General features: G+C 51.6%; 1 protein-coding gene across 6 annotated transcripts in view; it reads left to right on the plus strand.

Moving 5' to 3' along the window:
* Positions 1–15,648, plus strand: part of CHRDL2 (chordin like 2) — a 40,545-nt gene extending 24,897 nt beyond the window's left edge. Inside the window, exons 7-12 of one of the 6 annotated variants that reach the window (XM_017885297.1) lie at positions 1,383–1,551; positions 2,530–2,724; positions 3,077–3,250; positions 4,416–4,470; positions 8,751–8,843; positions 9,452–9,613. In XM_017885297.1, the coding sequence (XP_017740786.1) occupies positions 1,383–1,551; positions 2,530–2,724; positions 3,077–3,250; positions 4,416–4,470; positions 8,751–8,843; positions 9,452–9,542 (777 nt within the window). In that variant the 3' untranslated portion in view covers positions 9,543–9,613. Of the gene's footprint in view, positions 1–1,382; positions 1,552–2,529; positions 2,725–3,076; positions 3,251–4,415; positions 4,471–4,554; positions 5,044–8,750; positions 8,844–9,451; positions 9,614–14,397; positions 14,591–14,688 lie in introns of those variants that run through there. The other 5 variants (XM_017885296.1, XM_017885299.1, XM_017885298.1 and 2 more) reach the window with 5 other exon arrangements.
* Positions 15,649–18,848: the final 3,200 nt, after the last annotated feature.

Here is an 18,848-nt window from a genome sequence, read left to right on the forward strand (position 1 = left end):
GCCTCTAACTTGGGCCAGCCTTCCCCACCCAGTTCCTGAGGTACTGGTTCTTTAGAGCCTGCCTGTCTGTACCCACCTGTATCTTGGCCCTCTGAAGCTTGGTCTAGGTTAAGATGGGCTTAGTTGGCCATTTGTCTCTGGTCTGAGAGGAAGGAGATAGAGAATGGGCTCACACATTGATTCAAGTCCCTGACGGGTCCTCTCTGCTATGTCTGCCACATGAACAACTCCACCTGCTCTTTCAGCCTGGGTCTCCTGGTCTTTGGGAGACTAGAGGCTGCCTCCCCTTCCCAGAGATTCCCCAGGAGCCTGAGCTCATAACCGCACCCTTCTCCTCTGCCAGCTCATCCTGCTGCCCTCCCCACCTAGGCTAGGCCTTCTCAGGTAGGGACCTGAGACCTGAGAACTGGGGGTACTACAGGACCTGAGCCACCATTCCCTCCACTTTCCTTCCTGTCCTCTTCCTAGGAGGCAGTACGTAAGTGAAACCCACCCAGGTTGAGTTCCAGGCTCTGATCAGCTATTTACTGATGGGTTGGGTGACTGGAGCAAGCATTAGGAGACTGAGCTGTTTGATTCCTTCTTGCCTTTATTCCACTCAACACACATCTCCCAGGAGTATCCTATGTGCCTGAGCCCGTGCTGGGGCCTGGGACAGTTTCTACTCTGGGAGCTCTTGCGAGCTCAGGCTCTGGGCCATCAGAGAACTGATGCAGGGACTGTACCAGGCAGGAATGCGCTCTAGAAGGAATGTGTGTGGCTCCAGGTCAGCTAGGGAGATAATAGGCTCTGGTCCCTGTCCCAAGCCCACTTGCTCCTCTCCTGTGGCCGGGAGCTGCCCACTCCCTAAACTAAGCTGTCCTCATCACACCCCTATTGCTGTCACTGACAGCCCTCTCAAGACCTGGTCTGGAGGGACAGGGTCTGGGGGTTTTGGATCCCAGGGGTTCAGGAAAGGGGGCCTAAGCTTCAGAGACCCTTTGTCTGGGTCTGGATGGGGCCTGCTCTTGGTCTTCACGATGCAGTCTTCAGAGGGCCATCCTCTTGTCCAGCCACCAGCTAAATCTCTGCAAAGGAGAACTGCCTGCGGTGCATCCTCATTGCATGCTCACCTTCTGTTTCTCAAATCAAGGCCCAAGAAAGGCTTCGTGGAGGCCAGATTTCCAAATCACTATCCTCTGAGAGCTTTCAAAGATCGAACTGTCTGAAGACATCTTAGACCTCATCCAGATCTTTCTATCTCTGGCCTCTGCCCTCTCTTCTCTGGGAAGTCATGCTGGGGTCTCCCCGCAGCCTCTTGCTGCAGCCTATCTTGCTGTTCCCGCCCCAGATGGGGCCTGCTACGCTCAGTCAGTGACCTTCATCCTTCCTGCTATTTGCAGAGACATCCTCAGGATCCGTGTTCCAGTGATGCTGGGAGAAAGAGAGGCCCGGGCACCCCAGCCCCCACTGGCCTCAGTGCCCCTCTGAGCTTCATCCCTCGCCACTTCCGACCCAAGGGGGCAGGCAGCACGACCGTCAAGATTGTCCTGAAGGAGAAACATAAGAAAGGTGGGGACTGAACCCTCCTCCAATCTGTGAGGCAGGGAAGGAGGGCCCTGACTGCTCCCACCTCCCACCCCCAACCCCCTGTACTCCCCACTCAGCAGTTCCCCAATTCTAACTTGGCCATGAGCTTGTAGACCCAGAGAATGCCAAAACTGAATGAAGGTGCTCTTAAAGATCATCAGGTTCAAGCCCCCATTTGACAGATGAGGACACTGAGGTTCAGAGTACTGAGTTAGAGACAACTAGTCCTGGAACAGTACAAGATTTTGTTTTAGCATCTACTGCATCTTTGCTGGGAAGAGGGGCAGACAGAACAGACAGATGGGAAATGGAAAATGGTCTCTGCCCTTGAGGGGCTCATAGACTAGTTGGGGAGGCAGACAAGTAAATAAATGACTTTAATATAAGGAAGTGTGCTGAGGGACAGTTTTTGACAAAGGAAGGAGGGAGCAAAGCGAGGTTGCAGGAGGACAGTGGGGATGAAGTAGGGAAGGTGGCCAGATGGGCAGCCATGGCCACAGAAGGGGAGAAGAGTCCTCCCTGCAGAGTTCCCCGATTGCTGGAGAAGGAAGAGCTGTGGCGCTACTGAGTCCTGGCCCTGCCTCGTTCAGATGGGACACTGAGGCAGAGAGGGGAAGGGACCTGCCAGAGCTCACATGACCAGGTGGTGACAAAAGTTGATCTCAGTTCTACCACAAGATCAGCACTCTCCTTGCTCTCGCAGAAGTGCCCTGAAGGGCGAGGGAGGACTCTCCATCTTCAGCAAGTTCCTTCTGGGCCCATCTCAGCTCTGAGTGCTACAGTGGGCAGTGTCAGGGAGAGGGGACAGGTTTTATACCCTGGCCTATGCTTTGCAGGCAGTGTGGCTAGGCTGGACTGGTAAAGTGAGGACTCCCCAAGGGCCCACCCCACCTGCTGCTGGACCAGAGGCCCTGGACAGGTCTGAGGTCCTGATCCTCCTCCTTTCTCACCCTCATTCAGCCTGCGTGCATGGCGGGAAGACGTACTCCCACGGGGAGGTGTGGCACCCGGCCTTTCGTGCCTTCGGCCCCCTGCCCTGCATCCTATGCACCTGTGAGGATGGCCGCCAGGACTGCCAGCGTGTGACCTGTCCCACCGAGTACCCCTGTCATCACCCCGAGAAAGTGGCTGGGAAATGCTGCAAGATTTGCCCAGGTACACAGGCGAGAGTGAACCCTGGCCGGAGTGAACCCTGGGTGCCGGCCAGAGTGAACCCTGGGTCTCTCTCCCCAGGGCCACAGACACTTGGAACATCTCAGACATGGAAGGGCATGCATCAGTGCCACAGGATGCAGGACATGTCAGACACACAGGAATGGAAAATGTCAGATGAAAATATCAAATGGATAGAACCATGTGGTGTCAGGATAATAGATTCAGAGGTTGTTAACATAGAATCAAATAATGTTCCAGATTCCATGAAGTCACAACATTTTAGAATGTTAGAGCTTTGAAGAGGTATAGCCACTGTTTATTGAACAACTTCATGAGCTTCTTGTCTCTCCAGAGGACAAGGCGGACGCTGGCCACAGTGAGATCAGTTCTACCAGGTGTCCCAAGGCACCAGGCCGGGTTCTCGTTCACACGTCGGTATCCCCAAGCCCAGACAACCTGCGTCGCTTTGCCCTGGAACACGAGGCCTCAGACCTGGTGGAGATCTACCTCTGGAAGCTGGTAAAAGGTGAGTGTTTGCCCACTCCCAGTGGTGTGTACCTCTGGCCAGTCCCCCTTCCCGTGCCCCAGACCCCACAGGGGACTTAGGGACATTTTGCTGATCAGGTGCCTCTGGCTGCCCCACCAGGTTTAAGAGCCCCTGATTCTAAGATGCAGGGAGATAGTGAGCTTGACTGGTTCTCTACAGTTCTGATAAGCTCCTCCTGCTGATGCCAAGGCTCGATAGTGCTCCCTCTCCTGGGAGGAAGGCGCTGTTGCACCTTGTGAGGAGCCAGGCAGGGTGATGCCTGCCCTGGAGAAATAGATAGATGTCTAATGGCAGGATTTTAGCACTGGGGTGGGGTGTGGGGCGGTCTTCTCAGGCAGGAGGGCCCTCACAGCATCCTCAAAGTAGGAGGGCCTGGAGGCTGGCTGTGTTCAGTCTTTTTAAAGTGGTGGATCTTATCACTCCCAGGTAAGTGGACATCAGAACCATAGTTCTCATTCGGTGAGAAACCCACCCTCTTCAACAGTCTGTTGCTATCACCAACTTAAGGTCAAGAGGAGTTTTCTCTACTTTTTTTTTTTTTTTTTTTTGAGACAGGGTCTCAGTCACCCAGGCTGGAGTGTAGTGGCATGATCTTGGCTTACTGCAACCTCATCCTCCTGGGCTCAAGCGCTCCTCCCATCTCAGCCTCCTGAGTAGCTGGGGTCACCACGCCCAGCTAAGTTTTGTAATTTTTTTTTTTTTTTGTAGAGATGGGGTTTTGCCATGTTGCCCAGGCTAGTCTCGAACTCCTGGACTCAAGTGATCCTCCAGCATCAGCCTCCCAAAGTGCTGGGATTACAGGCGTGAGCCACCACACCCAGCGGGTTTTCATTGATGAAGAAATTGCTGAAAGTTCAGTTTTGTGGCCTTTCTTGTAAAACATAAGTCCTCTGGGTAGAGTGAACTGTTAAGCCATGATCCAAACTAAACTCTTTTAAGTGTGAATTATCTCTAAAGTTCCTTTCCTCTACTGATGGTTTTGGCTGGCGGGGTGGGGTGGAAGAGGGAATGATAAGAAAAATGACAATGATAATAATAACCAATGTGTGTAGCACTTTGGAGTTTACAAAGTGCTTTCACATTCACTATCTCATTTGATCCTCAACGATCCTGAGAGTTAGGTATTATTATCCCCATTTTACAGATGAGGAAACTGAGGCTCAGAGAGGTGAAGTACCTGGCCCAAGGCCACACAGCCAGTAAGTGGAGGACGGGAGCTAGAGCCCATGTCTTGTGGCGTCAGATGCGGCTCTTTCCCTGCTCTACTCTGCCCCCTGTCGTAGGAGGAATGGACGAAGAAAGTGGAGCTGTTCAGCCTGGAGAAGAGAAGACTCAGGGGGACAGGACTGCTGGCTTCGTGGCTCTGAAGGGCTGTCCCAGGCAGAGGGAGCAGCCGTGTTCTGAGTGACCACAAGGGTCAAACAACAAGCAGGGGCTTTGGGTTCGAATCCCAACTCTGCCAGTTTGAATCCAGACTGTGCTATACCTTAGCTGTGTGGCCTTGGGCAGTCACGTGATCTCTCTGGGCCTCAGGTTTCTCTTCTGTAAAGTAGGGAAGAGGGTTTTTGGAGGATTAAATGACATGACATCAGTGCAGCCCCTGACATACAGCAGGCACTAAAAAGGTTAGTCTTCTCATTCCACCACATTGGGTTGGTGAGAAATGCAGAGAGGCAGCTTTCAGCTCCAAGAGAGGAAGAACTTTCTCATGCTTAGAGGCTTCTGCCAGTGGAAGGGAGGGAGCAAGCTCCACTTACAAGAAGCGTGCAAGCAGGGGCTGGTGGGGATTCTGTCTGCAGCTGGGGAGTTAGATTCAGTAACCCTTAAAATTTTTTGAGCCTTAAGATTCCATCAGTCCCAGCTGGGCCCGGTGGCTCACACCTGTAATCTCAGCACTCTGGGAGGCCAAGGTGGGTGGATCGCTTGAGCCCAGGAGTTTGGCCAACATGGTGAAACCCCATCTCTACTAAAAATACAAAAATTAGCCAGGTGTGGTGGGCGCCTGTAATCCCAGCTACTCGGGAGGCTGAGTCAGGAGAATCACTTGAGCCCAGGAGGAGGTTGCAGTGAGCTAAGATCGTGCCACTGCACTCCAGCCTGGGTGACAGAGTGAGACTCTGTCTCAAAAAATATATATAATAAAAAGATTCCATCAGTCCCTGGGCAGGTTTTGGCCACATATTTACTCTGGGCCTCTCTCCCTCTGCTGCCCACAACTAAGTGCCACGACATGGAGCACAATAGGCCCCAGCCTCTGTCTTTAGGAGGTCATGGCTTAGTGACCTGGGTGCAGCGGAGCTTACTGGGAGCTGAGCTGGTCACGGAAGGCTTCGTGGAGAATGGGCCTCAGTGATGTAAAGAGCCAATGAACAGATAGTGTACCTAAAAATTAAAATAAATAAGTAAATAAAGAGGCAAGAAGGGTACACTGCATCCAGGATGACAGCGAAAGCCTCAAACACTGGTTCCAGAGCTCACGCCCATATGCCCTGTGCTCTGTGACTGGTGTGTAGCAGGCACTATATATAATGTATCTCATTTAATCCTCTTAAGAAACCTAAGGGACATGTATTAATGCCCCCATTTTGCAGGTAAGAAAATTGAGTCTGAGAGGTCAAATGACTTACACAAAGTCACGCAGTTTAAGCAGTAAAGCAAAGATTCAAATCCAGATCTGACTGTCCCCGGTGCCACCTCCATAGAGGTGACTTTGTGCTTTTAGGGAGGATGGCCAAGGTGTGCCAGGATGGCACAGTGGGGACATAGCTCATAGCCAATCTCATTGCCACTGGCCCAGCAGAAAAGGAAAAACAACTTCACAATGCCAGGCCCTGCCATCCTGTCACTAGCAAACCGCACCCCATCTCCTCACCCTGTGGGTTGCCTAAATGCCCCATCAGCCTCCCTGTTCCCTCCCTGTCCCAGACCGTGGGAGTTAAAACAAACACTCCCCAGGGCTGATTGTCAGTGGGAGCCACTCACTGTTTCCCCAATCCAAGGAACGGAAACAAAGTGAGCAGGCAGATGCTAGGTGAGGCCACACCACGAGGGGCCAGCCCCAGACACCAGAATCTAACCAGATAGTTGGCTTAGGGTTAAGGGCCTTTTAGATTTTAAAGTTTCACAGTAGAAAGGATGTCAGGGGTCTCAATTCCAAGCCCTGCCTAGGAAGGAAGCCCCCCTGCAGCCTCCTGATGGCCTGATGATGTCTGGTGCCTGACTGTACATACCCCCACTCCCACACCAGATATGTGACTCACTTCCAACACTGTGAATTGCTCAGCCCAAAGGGCATCTGACTTCACACTGAGCTGAGCCTATCCTGTGTCCCTGGACTCACCCATTGGTCCCTGCTCTGCATTGAGGATCCACAGAGCCCACCTGCCCTCAGACCTGCCACAGCCCTTCAAAGGGCAAGAGGCACAACCATGACCCTCAGGCTAGCTCTTGATTCCAGGCCAGAGACCCAGTCCTTTCAATTATGCTTTACACACCACAGTGTGGGAACCCGCCCTCATCCCTGCCACCTTCTCTCCAATTTTTCTGTAACTTGGGAGCATGCAGTGGCAGGCCTGTGCCACAGGACCCAGCCCCATCTCATCTCTCCCCATCTCATCTCATGCTTGTTGCCTGCTGCTATGATATAGTCCCTGGGCCTTTGGAGTTTCTTCCATATCCTGGTCCTTGGCATCTGGGCTGGGTGGTCCATGGACAGTGCTGGACATTTCCTGATTCCTGGAACTCAGTCCCAGGATCAGGGTTTTCTGTTCCCCATTGGCAGGAATCCCACACTGATTCCCATAAAGCAGGGCCAGTTCTTGGTCTTCTTAAAGGCGGTGTTGGCCTAGCAGAGGCCTTGCTGGTTGCATCTGTTCTTTCTGGCCAGAGACCTTGGTGGGTAACAGCTGGTGCAGCCTCACAGCCCACGTGCTCAGGGCCTCAGAGCCATGTGTGGTGCCAGTGGCCAGTTCCCCATGAGATGCAAACATCAGGGGATCCAGCTAATACCTCATTCCCCCTTGAGGCCTGGCCTAGACTGGGTGTGTGGTGTGTGTGTGTGTGTGTGTGTACTTGTTCATCTGTCCAACCAACCATCCATCCATCCATCCATCCATCCATCCATCCATCCATCCAGGGATTCATTCATACTACATGCCTAATGTGGACCAGGCTCAAGAGACCCAGAGAGGAGAGCCCTCTGGGAGTCCCCAGTCTGGTAGAGGAAGCAGGAGTAGACACAGTGAGAGGACATTAGAAACAGGCACAATCACAGATGGAAGCCAGGTGCTGTGGGTGCCCCAAGGAGGAATTGCCTCGGGTGGATTAGGGAAGACTTCCCAGGTAAGGCTTGTAGCACAGGTAGGAGTTCATTTGGTGCCAATAGTAGAAGTAGTGGCCAGGTGCAGTGGCTCACGCCTGTAATCCCAGCTTGTGCTTTGGGAGGCCAAGGCGGGTGGATCATTTGAGGTCAGAGTTCGAGACCAGCCTGGCTAACATGTGAAAACCCAGTCTCTACTAAAAATACAGACACACACACACACACACACACACAGTTAGCCAGGCGTGGTGGCGGGCACCTGTAATCCAAGCTACTCAGGAGGCTGAGGCAGGAGGATCGCTTGAACCCAGGAGGCAGAGGTTGCAGTGAGCCAAGATCACGCCATTGTACTCCAGCCTGGGCAACAAGAGCAAAAACTCTGTCTAAAAAAAAAAAAAAAGAAGTAGAAATAGAAGGCAATAGTAGAAGGTATTCCAGGAGAGGGAATGGCATTTGAAAAGGCTTGCCTCCTCAGGGGACGTCAAGTATTTGGTTAGGGCTAGGGCACAGGCAAGCCACTATTACTCTGCCACTTGCTCGTTCTTTGGTATCTGAATAAGCATGCCTATTGATTTTTATCATATGTTCTATGCCTTGAGAAAAGTGTGACCAGTCCACATGAGCCAGCCAACCTTCCTTCCTCCCTTCCTGCCCTCCTTTCCTTTTTCCTTCCTTCTCTTTCCTTTCTTCCTTCTCTCCTTCCTGCCTCCGCCTCCTTCCCTCCCTGCACTGGGGACAGGTGGGTGTTGTGAGAGCAGGATGGTGCAGGTGACAGGAGCAGGGTCGGCAGAGAGAACAGATGGAAGAACACAGGCTTCACCGTGGAGGCGACAGGACGTCAGGGAATGGGAATGACAGGGTGATGTATACATGTTCTAATGACCACAGCTAGGACTGCAGATTAGAGTGGGGGTGAAAGGGGTTAGGACTCTAGTGTAGTGACCCAGACAAGAAAACAGGGGCCTGAGTGAGGACAGTGGCAGCGAGGTAGGAGAATGGATTCAAAATATTGAGGAAATGTCATCAGCAGGATTTTGTGTCTGATCAGAATAGGGGTGGGGGAGGGAGTGACTGGGTCCGTTCTGTGCTAAGTCACCTTGTTTCACTTTTCACTGACTAAGTTTTTGCCTTTCCTGCTCACGTCCTTGTCTCTGCCCTCAGGGATCTTCCACTTGACTCAGATCAAGAAAGTCAGGAAGCAAGACTTCCAGAAAGACGCACAGCGCTTCCAGCTGCTCGCTGGCCCCCACGAAGGTAGGAGCTTGCTGAGGAATGGGGCCTGGGGAAGAAGGCAAGGACACAGACCAGAGCCTCTCGGGGAGTTCCCAGGCTGCTGGTGCTGGGAGGAGGGGCTGTCAGCCACAGACGTCAGTTCCCAGCACAGGAATCCAGTGGGTGTCCGCGCCAGAGATTTCCCAACTCCAGAGCGGGAAGGTGAAGCAGAGCTGGCTGGATTTGGTCTTGGGGGTGGAGAGAGACAGGGCTGTGGAGTGGGGAGGTCTGAGCCCCCAAACCTGTGTGCTGCCCACTCCCTCTCTACTGGAACATTTCCCACTTTCCTTCTATACTTTACTTTTAGGAAGATGGACCCAGGTGGGGCTTCGGGTCGGGTTGGGGAGGTCACAGAAGGGAGTATTACCAACAGGTGTCAGGAAACCAGCTCTGTCCCCCAAGATTGTTTGAAAGCTGAGTCATGTGCCCCAGCCGTGTGATGGGACACTCACCTCCAGGCTCCCTGTGGGCTCCAAACCCTGGCCCTTGCACTTCCTCCTGGCCCAAGGCTTTTCCAACCCCCAGCCCCTGCCTCTGTTGTGCACGTGCAGACATACGCACCCTTCTCTTTTCTGCCCTCCTCCATGCAGGCCACTGGAACGTCTTCCTAGCCCAGACCCCGGAGCTGAAGGTCACGGCCAGTCCAGACAAAGTGACCAAGACATTATAACAAAGACCTAAACAGTTGCAGATATGAGTTTTATAATTGTTGTTATTATATATTAATAAATAAGAAGTTGCATTACCCTCAACCCTGCCTTCTGGGTTCGTATCCAGTCTCCTGCATGCTCTCCCAGCAACTCCGCAAGGCAGGCCTGGTTATCCCCATTTTACAGGGATGGAAACTGAGATCCAGAAGGGATAGAGAATGGTCCCGGTCCTCACAGTGAGTTGTCACCAGAGCCAGGGCTAGCTTCCCAGCCTCCTCACCCACGTCCCCCAGCTGCAGTGCCTCCTGCTTTTCTGGGCAGCCCCCCTCCCACAGCTCTTTGACACTGAGCCTCAGAAAGAGGAATGACTCAAATTAGCCAGGGGAGGGCGCTAATTGAGCCTTAAAGCACTTTCCCAGCAAATATTCTTGGGATCCTCACTATTCTCTTCACACCCTACAACGAGGAAACCCAGTTAGGGAGGAGCAGCGGGCAGTCATTTGCCCGAAGCTGCAGAGCTGCTTAGTAGCAGATCTGGAGTTGGAAGCCAGATCTCTCACTCCAGGCTAGCACTCCTTCCCCAGTTCCACAGTGTGGCCAGTGTCACAAGCCCAGATAGCCTCACCTCAGAGGATTTCCAAGACTGGGCGGTCAGATTGCCAACTGGCACCATGCTCTGAGAAGGCCCAACAGTTACTATTAAAGATACCATTAGGGCCAGGCGTGGTGGCTCATGCCCACAATCCCAGCACTTTGGGAGGCCGAGGGCGGGTGGATCATCTGAGGCCAGGAGTTCGAGAACAGCCTAGCCAACATGGTGAAACCCCATTTCTACTAAAAATACAAAATTTAGCCAGGCGTGGTGGTGCACGCCTGTAATCCCAGCTACTTGGGAAGTTGAGGCACGAGGATTGCTTGAACCCAGGAGGCAGAGGTTGCAGTGAGCTGAGATCATGCCACTGTACTCCAGCCTGGGCAACAGAGCAAGACTCCATCTCTAAAAATATTAATAATAAAATAAAGACACCATAAATTATTTATCCTGCCGACGTGTACAAATCCTTATAATTTCAAAGATGTTTTAATGCCCATTATTTCACTAAAGGTGAATGGTATAGGCACTACCCACATTTTAGAGAGGAGGAGACAGGCTCGGGACCACCGCATGTCTTCCCCAAAGCCTCACAGTGCTGTGCTGAAGCCAGGGCTAGAACTCAGGTCTTCTGGCCCCAGGCAGGGTTCTCTCCTCAGGACAGCTGGTCTCAACCCTCTCACAACCATGGCTTCTCCATCCCCTCCCCACCCAAGCCTGATCAAAGCTCCAGAGAAATGGTGGACAGTAGTCTGTTGACTGGACTTGTGCAGCCACTCAGAGGGCTTGGTGTCATTGTCTCCATAGCCTTGGTCTTTTTTTTTTTTTTTTTTTTTAAGAGATGGGGTCTTGCTATGTTGCCCAGGCTGGTTTAGAACTAATGGGCTCAAGCAATCCTTCTGCCTCAGCCTCCCGAAGTACTGAGATTACAGGCACGAGCCACTAAGCTGGCCTCCATAGCCCTAATCTTGAACCTAGGGTTACTAAGGTTTGGGAAGTCTTATTGAGCAGGGATGAGTGTCTCCCTCACCTAACTCCTCTGCCAGCTCCCAGGGTCTGGGTTTGAAAGTTTGGGGTTTCAGGCAGGAACCTCCTGACATTCCCTGAGTCAGAAGACATTCGCCTTCTCCCCTCACAGCCTCTACCTGTCCCTCATCGATGACTCACAATTTTGGCCTGGCTTGCTCACACAGAGGGTTCACTTGGAGCTCTGGAGATGGGTTCTGAGCTTGCCTCATTTAAAGTGCAGGAATCTGAAAGCTTAACCATTCACAGGATAAACTCTGGTCATCCTTCAGCCTAGCTCAGATGTCTTCAGTGATACTTTCCCTGACACATCTGTGCCCTGAACTGCTCCTCCTTTCCTGGAAAATGGGGTTTGGAGGCAGGGCTCTTCATCAGAGGCAGTTCCAGGGTCTCTGGAGAGAAGTGGACTTCGCTGTACACTTTTCCTGATGCTACAGACCAAACTGCGTTCCTGGTTTCTCTGACGGCTTATGGGATGCCTATGAGGTTCGCTTTTCCACCGGGGGGACACATTCAGCACATTGCCCTCTCCTGACTTTGGTCCAGACCTTTCCGAGTGTGTAAACACGGGCTCGCCATGTGAGTCTTTAGGCAGCTCTGCCATGTTGTCTTCTCTTTCATGGATTCATTCATAAAACATCTTCTGTGCTGCTCTTGGGTGGGCTTTATGCTAGAGCACCAACACAGTGTAGGGAGCTAATTGCCCTTCCCGTGTTTTGGAGCCTCAAGTCTGGAGGAGGAGATGGAGGAGGAGATAGAGGAGGGAGTGGCATCTGAGCCCCTGAGTGTTGCGAGTGCTAAGGGCAGGGACCAAAGGGGCACAGCCCCAACCCAGACTGAGGACACTCAAGCAGGCTCAGAAGGTGAGCAGGAGATAGAAAAAAAGGAGAGAGAGAGAGGAGGGTGGGTGATGGCACAGGAAGAGAAAACTTGGTAGAAGGTGAAAAATAGCAAGTTACGGCAGAACCACAAATAGCTCACTGTCACTGGATGATAATTTGAGGCAACGTGCAAAGGGAGGTGAGGCTGCACAGCTAGCTGAAGAGCTCTGACTGCATCCTGAAGGCTAGCAGGTAGGCCCAGGAGAGTTTCAATACTTTGGTCAGATTTGTGGTTGAGAACACTGGTTCTACTGGCCAGGTAAAGAAGGGCCTGGCAGAGTGAGGCTGAGGCCAGGTAGGAGGTGGCTGCTGTGGGATCCATGTGAGGATGACTCTGGCCTGGGTAGGAGAGAAGTCATGGGCAAGGCACAGCGGATGACTGGCTAGATTCGGGATTGAGGGAGACCGAGGAGCAAGTGTGTACCTGGTGTCTCACTTGGTGATACCTTCTGGGAGGAGAAGCCAGAAGTTTCAGCTGAGTACACACTGAGTCTCAGGAGGTATCCACAGCCCTCTGGGTTTAATAGGTCTGGAGAGAAAACCGGGCTAGAGGTGGGGAGTTGGGAGCTGTTGGCCTGTAGGTGGTAACTAAAGCTGGGAGAGGGGGTGACACTGGTGTGGGAGAGATGGTGGAGTAAACAGAGTGGGAGCAGGATGGACCCCAGAGCATCAGCAAAGGGTCAGCATGGCAGACGGAACAGGTCGGGGAGCAGGGTGCTGAGAGGACCAGGGGTAAGGCCGGCAAAGAGACCTTCATGGAGACAAGGAGACTCCAATGGCCACAGCAGGGAGCAAAGTCAGGAGAGCTGAGAGGTGGGAGCTGGGTTTTAGGTGCTGAGATGGTTTCTGGGAAGTGAGGAAACAAGCATTTTAAGAAAGCTGGCAATAAAGAAGAGAGGCAGGCCCATGGCTGACTGCACATGGGCTTGAAGAAGACAGCTTTCTGGCTGGGAGCCAGTCTGTGATGAGGAGATGCCCCAGGAGAGGGAAGATTAGGAGAAATAGGAGTGAGGATGGATGAAGGCAAGATTTAGGGACAGGTTAAAATCCATTCTTCACTGGCCTCTAACCTGCTGCATAACCCTACTCATCTCCCTGTGAGTGTGATGAAAGGGGAGTGGAGGGCTCCCAGATCTGACCAGCCATGCCCCACCATGGGGCTCCCCAAGGCTCCAGCAGGGAGTCCCATGGGATCCACTGTCCCATCGGTGGCCCGGCTGGGCACAGCCAGAGCTCCAGCTGAGGTAGTGATATCCCTCCTGGCCATTGGTTAACAAAGCACATTCAAATCCACTGTCCCATCTGATCCCTAGCACAGCCCAGTGAGGTGGGGCTTGTTACCCATATCAGACAAGGGAACTAAGCCTCCAGGGAGAGAAGGTCACTCACCAAGGTCACAATAACAAATGGACAGTTGGATTCCAACTGAGGTCTACAATTCTATATCCTAAAGTCTTAATTTTATTTTTTTTCACTTTTTTTGTGCAACTTTATAGGGTACATGAGAAATTTTGCTGCATGTATATAATGTGTATATAACGCGCAGTGATCAAGTCAAGGCATTTAGGGTGTCCATCACCTGAATACATTTTTGTTAAGTACAGTCACCTTACCGTGCTATCAATCACTGAATGGAATCCTTCTGTCTTACTGCATGTCTGTACCTTCAGCCCAGTGTTCTTCATCCTCCCGCTCCCTGCACCCTTCCCAGTCTCTGTCATCTACCTTTCCACTCTCTACCTTTATGTGATAGGATTCTGTATCCTCATGGGTCCCAGAGCACAGGATGGGGCCGGGTCTTGGGCAGGGGCAGGCACCACAGACCTGGGCTCAGAGCCCTCATTCCACTCAACCTTCCCAGGTAGCTTTCTGGCCCTGAAATGTGATCATCCTTCACAATGCCAGGCCTGGCCTCCAGGTTTCCTGGGGATGTTTCCTCCTCCTCTGGCAGCTGTCACGTCACCTCCCTTTGTCCCCCCACAAATGCTGGGCTCTGGGAAATGGCAGTATTTCTGAGAAACAGGACGTGGCCTGTGGTTTAGGGCTAGCCTGGGGGTGAGGGATGGCCTGGGGCCCCGCTGGGCACAATGGCATCTCTCTCTAGGGCTGGCTCAGCCACCCTGCTTCCCCTCACCCTGGTCCCTGGAAGACACCCCCTGCCTGCCACGTCCTCCATCAGAGTCAGTTCATGGAAGATGAGCAGGAACCGCTGTAGGAAGCTGGCTGAGGTTGGAAAGGGGGTGGGTTGGCATGGGTTTCTATGTATACGGTGTTTTCTCAGACTTTCTAGAATTAGAACCTGGATCTCTGGTACCCAGCTCAAGACTGATTTAATGACCACATGAAATTTGATTTCTCTCACCAATCCCACCTTTTTCTTCCTCCAGCACACATCAGAGCTCACATACTTGCCCAAAGTCAAACAGCAACTGGGACGTGGGGCTGTGATTGGAACTCACAGGGTCTCATTCCAAAGTTCGAGCCTCTCCTGCCGGGTTACAACTGGGCCAAGGATGAGATCAGCCTTCTCACCAGCTCCCCTGCCACCAGCCTTTCCTCTCCCACCCCTGCCTCTTCCCAGTAAGTCTTGCCTATCAGAATGGTCTTTCAAAAACACAAATCTGACCATGCCTCTCCCTTATTAAGCTACTCCCTAAATGACTTTCCTTTGTCCTCAGGATGACACCAAAGCTCCCCCCGCAAGCCTTCATGATCTGACTCCTGCTGCCTTTTCAGTCCAACCCTTGGGTTTATCTCCCAGAAATACGCAAGGGTCCTGCTGTACCATCTGACCGAGTTGGGATGGATCTGGGCTCCAGCAAGACCTGAATCATGGACTCTGACACCATCAGAACATTCCTTCTCCATTCTCAACTCTGTAGATCCTGAATAGCCATACCTTCTTTCCAACCAACTCTTTCAAGAAAAAGACAACACACTACACACCGTTGAACATCCTAAGAGCTCCCATCCAGATCGGGTACAAAGGACCTTCCCTTCCCATTCCAATAGAAAAACTTTGGGGAGGAACTCTGACTGGTCCATATTGGGTGACATACAGCCAGTCTTGGGTGGTCAGGGATGAGGTATTAGCATCACATGATTGGAGTAGGGGAAGAGCAGTGCCCCAAAATAAGGGAGTAGGTGGCAAACACAGGGAGTGGTCACCAAAGGGATCCCTGTTCCCAGGCTGCCGCTGCTACAACTTTCTTGAACCTGTGTCCTCTCTTCCATGCCTTTTACAAGCTGTTTCCTCTTTCTGGAATGCCTTTCCCTATTTTATGCCTGTACTATTTCATTTTATCTTTCAAGATCTCCTAGAAAAGCCCTCTCTAGTCCTTGGCTGCCCCAGCATTGTCTGCTCCTCAGTAGTGGAACTCATCCTTTTGTACTGCAGTTATCTGTTCCTCCCACAGGACAGTTAGTGTCTGGAACCAGAGACCACATGTTATCATCTCTGCACTTCCAGCCCCTAGCATGGTTCCTAACCCACAAGAGGCATTCAATATATGCTAATTGAAGGAAGGAAGAATTATAATGATGGTAAAGGCAACAGCGGTAAGATGTGGTTGACTGCTGACATACAGTAGGTACTCAATAAATGGTTGTTCAATCCTTGAATGATCACCACTACCATTGTCACTGCCATTACCACCACCGCCACCACCGTTACTGCCACTTCCACCACGAGGACCACCCCTTACACTTGCAGGGCCCAAGCAAGAATGCATGTGAAGACTACCTATCACATCCTGAATATTTAAAAGTTATAAATCAAACAAAACTATTACATGAATATGTTTTGTGTTCCTACCTTGACAATTATAACTTCTTCACCGCCTGGAAGGCCAAATTCAAATTTAAAATTTTCTGACTTCTCTGAATTCTTGGCCAGAATATGTAAACCCAGGGAGAGCCAACCCTTAACCCCTGGCTTCCAGCTGTTGGCCCACCTCTCTCCTCATTTCATCTCCATCCTCTACTGTGAGGGGTCCTGTACACACACGTATGGACACCCCAATCTGCATGTCTATGGTGGTTTTAAAACATGTCCACAAATGCTTTTATACTCCTCCCATTGAGAGGTGGCCCATGTGTGGCCCATGTCCCCACCCCTTAAATCTGAGTAGGCTGTGACTCATTTGTACCAACAGAATGAAACAGAAATTATAAGGGGTGATTTCCAAGGCTAGGTCAGAAAAGGCAATGCAGCTACTGCTTTGCTTACAGAGATAACTGCTTTTGGAGCCCTGAGCCATTTGTACAAAGTCCAGCTGCTATGAGGCCACCATGCTGTGAGGAAGCCAAAACGACATAGGTGACACACACATACGCTCCACTCAACAGACCCAGCCGAGCTCTGGACGAACTATCGGAAACACCAAGCAGATATGAACATAAAGATCCCTCCAGGGGGATCCAGACCTCAGCTTAGAGTTTCCCCAGCTGAGACCCCAGGCATTGTAGAACAGCGACAAACCATTCCCACTGTGCCATGCCCAAGTTGCTGCCCCACAGAATTCATGAGGATTGAAAAACAGTTGTTGCTGGGCATGGTGACTCATGCCTGTAAACCCAGCACTTTGGGAGGCTGAGGTGGGAGGATCATTTGAGCCCAGGAGTTTAAGGCTAGCCTGGGCAACATAGCGAGACCCTGTCTCTATAAAAAATAACAGCTGGGTGCGGTGGCTCACGCCTGTAATCCCAGCACTTTGGGAGGCCAAGGCGGGCAGATCACAAGGTCAGGAGATCGAGACCATCCTGGCTAACACGGTGAAACCCCATCTCTACTAAAATACAAAAAAAAAAAAAAAAAAAATTAGCCAGGCGTGGTGGCAGGCGCCTGTAGTCCCAGCGACTCAGGAAGCTAAGACAAGAGAATGGCATGGACCCAGAAGGTGGAGGTTGCAGTGTACTGAGATTGCACCCCTACACTCCAGCCTGGGTGACAGAGCAAGACTCTGCCTCAAAAATAAATAAATAAATAACAAATAACAAATTACCTGGGCATGGTGGCACATGTCTGTAGTCCCATCTATTCAGGAAGCTGAGGTAGGAGGATCGCTTGAACCCGGGAGGTCAAGGCTGCAGTGAGCTATGATCATGCCACTGTACTCCAACCTGGACAACAGAGCAAGACCCTGTCTCAAAAAAAAAAAAAGAAAAAAGAAAAGTTGTTTGAGCCGCCAAATTCTGGGGTAATTCATTATGCAGCAAAAGCAAATGGAACTTTTTCAAATTTCATCCAGAGCCCCAGCAAACTATCCCTCAGGTTTAGAGAACAGACCTAGGGAAGAGGTGCAGTCCAAGAAGCAGACTCAGGGCTGCTTGGGCAGAGAATTCCAGGATCCTAGGTCCCCACTGTGGTCTAGAGAGGAAGTGGGGTCCACATGCCCTTGATCCTATGGACCCCTTGGGCTGTGAGTAGGAGTGCAGCTGAAAGTGGGTCATACTGGGGCCCTCCAGAGGGCATGGTCCGGGCTGGGGGTCCCTCTTTACTGGGCTTAAAGGTGGTCCTGCCCTCCTTCACCACCATTGCTACCTGCTACTACCAGCAAAGGGGATGTAATTGTCCTCTGTGTCCAACTGCATCCTCAAAAGTCTCCAGTCTGGAGAGGGAAAGAGAGACACAAACAATGACAACAGAGTGACAAACACAGAAGAAGGCACAGGGGGGCTGTGAGAACCCATGGCCAGGGGGCAGGGAAAGGGGTGTCAGAGGAAGCTTCCTGGATGAGGGACATCCAAATAGAGACCTTAAGGAATTATTCAGGGAAAGTGGAGAAGTTGTGTTTCAGTCCTAGGAAACAGTGAGGTCAGAGGCCTGGAAACAGGCAAAAGTGGTGACAGGCAAGGATACAAATAGAGATTCCATGTCATATCACATATTATGATACGTAGTCTCCGTTTGTATTCTTGCCCGGGTGCTGCAAATAGGAGCGGTGGTACTGGTGGTGGTGGAGGCAATAATGGTGGTGGTGGCAGTGGTAATGGGAGTAACAATGGTAGCAGTGATCATTCCAGAGCTCAACAACCACTGATTGAGCACCCACTGTATGTCAGACATCTGGGAAGCAGCAAAAAGTTCGGCCTGGCAAGAGAGTAGTATCGGGCAGTGGAGGTGGGTGGTGCAGGAAGTGGGGGTGAGGGGAACGGACTCTAGAGGGAAGCCTGGAGAGGCAGCAGAGGTCAGTTTCCCCAGGGACACCAGAACAGGGCTGATATTCAGGAAAGATGGGCTGGCAAGGCTGTCAACACTGGGGCCTATCCTGATTGCCCAGGGCCTATTCCAAACCAGTAGTTACTTTGAATATCTCCCCTATTTTTGAGCCTGGAACAATTTCCAGCAGGGGAGTGACTCAAACAGATTTGTGTTTTACAAAGATCCCTGAGGCTTCTGTGGGAGAAAGACTTGGAAGGAGTCAAGAATGGAAGCAGGGCAATCGGTTAGTATTAATAAGTTATTGCAGCTACCAGTGACAGAGATGGTGGCAGTCTGGACTAGGGCATGGCAACAGAGAGGGAGAGAAGTGGGTGGGATTGCCAGCCATTTAGAGGGTAGAATCAACAGAAGCCACGGTGAGTCGCAAACAGCCCCTCACAGTGCAAAGGGGAAGGAAAAGCATGGATTTCAATAGCAATTAAAATCAGCATTGTTGTGCTTCACAGGTTATAAAGCCCTTTCACACGTACTGGTGACATGACCCAGGGCTGGTGGAGTGAGCAGGGAAGATTTTCCTTCTGTAGGGGAGGGTCATGTGAGGAGAAAGGTTTTTTGCTGCAGCCCTCCCTTTTCTTCCAGCCTCAGATGCTGTCAGTTAAGGACATGAGCCCTGGT

This window comes from Rhinopithecus bieti, unplaced genomic scaffold, assembly GCF_001698545.2.
Source record: "Rhinopithecus bieti isolate Rb0 unplaced genomic scaffold, ASM169854v2 scaffold_14549, whole genome shotgun sequence".
In the NCBI taxonomy this organism is placed as follows: Eukaryota; Metazoa; Chordata; class Mammalia; order Primates; family Cercopithecidae; genus Rhinopithecus; species Rhinopithecus bieti.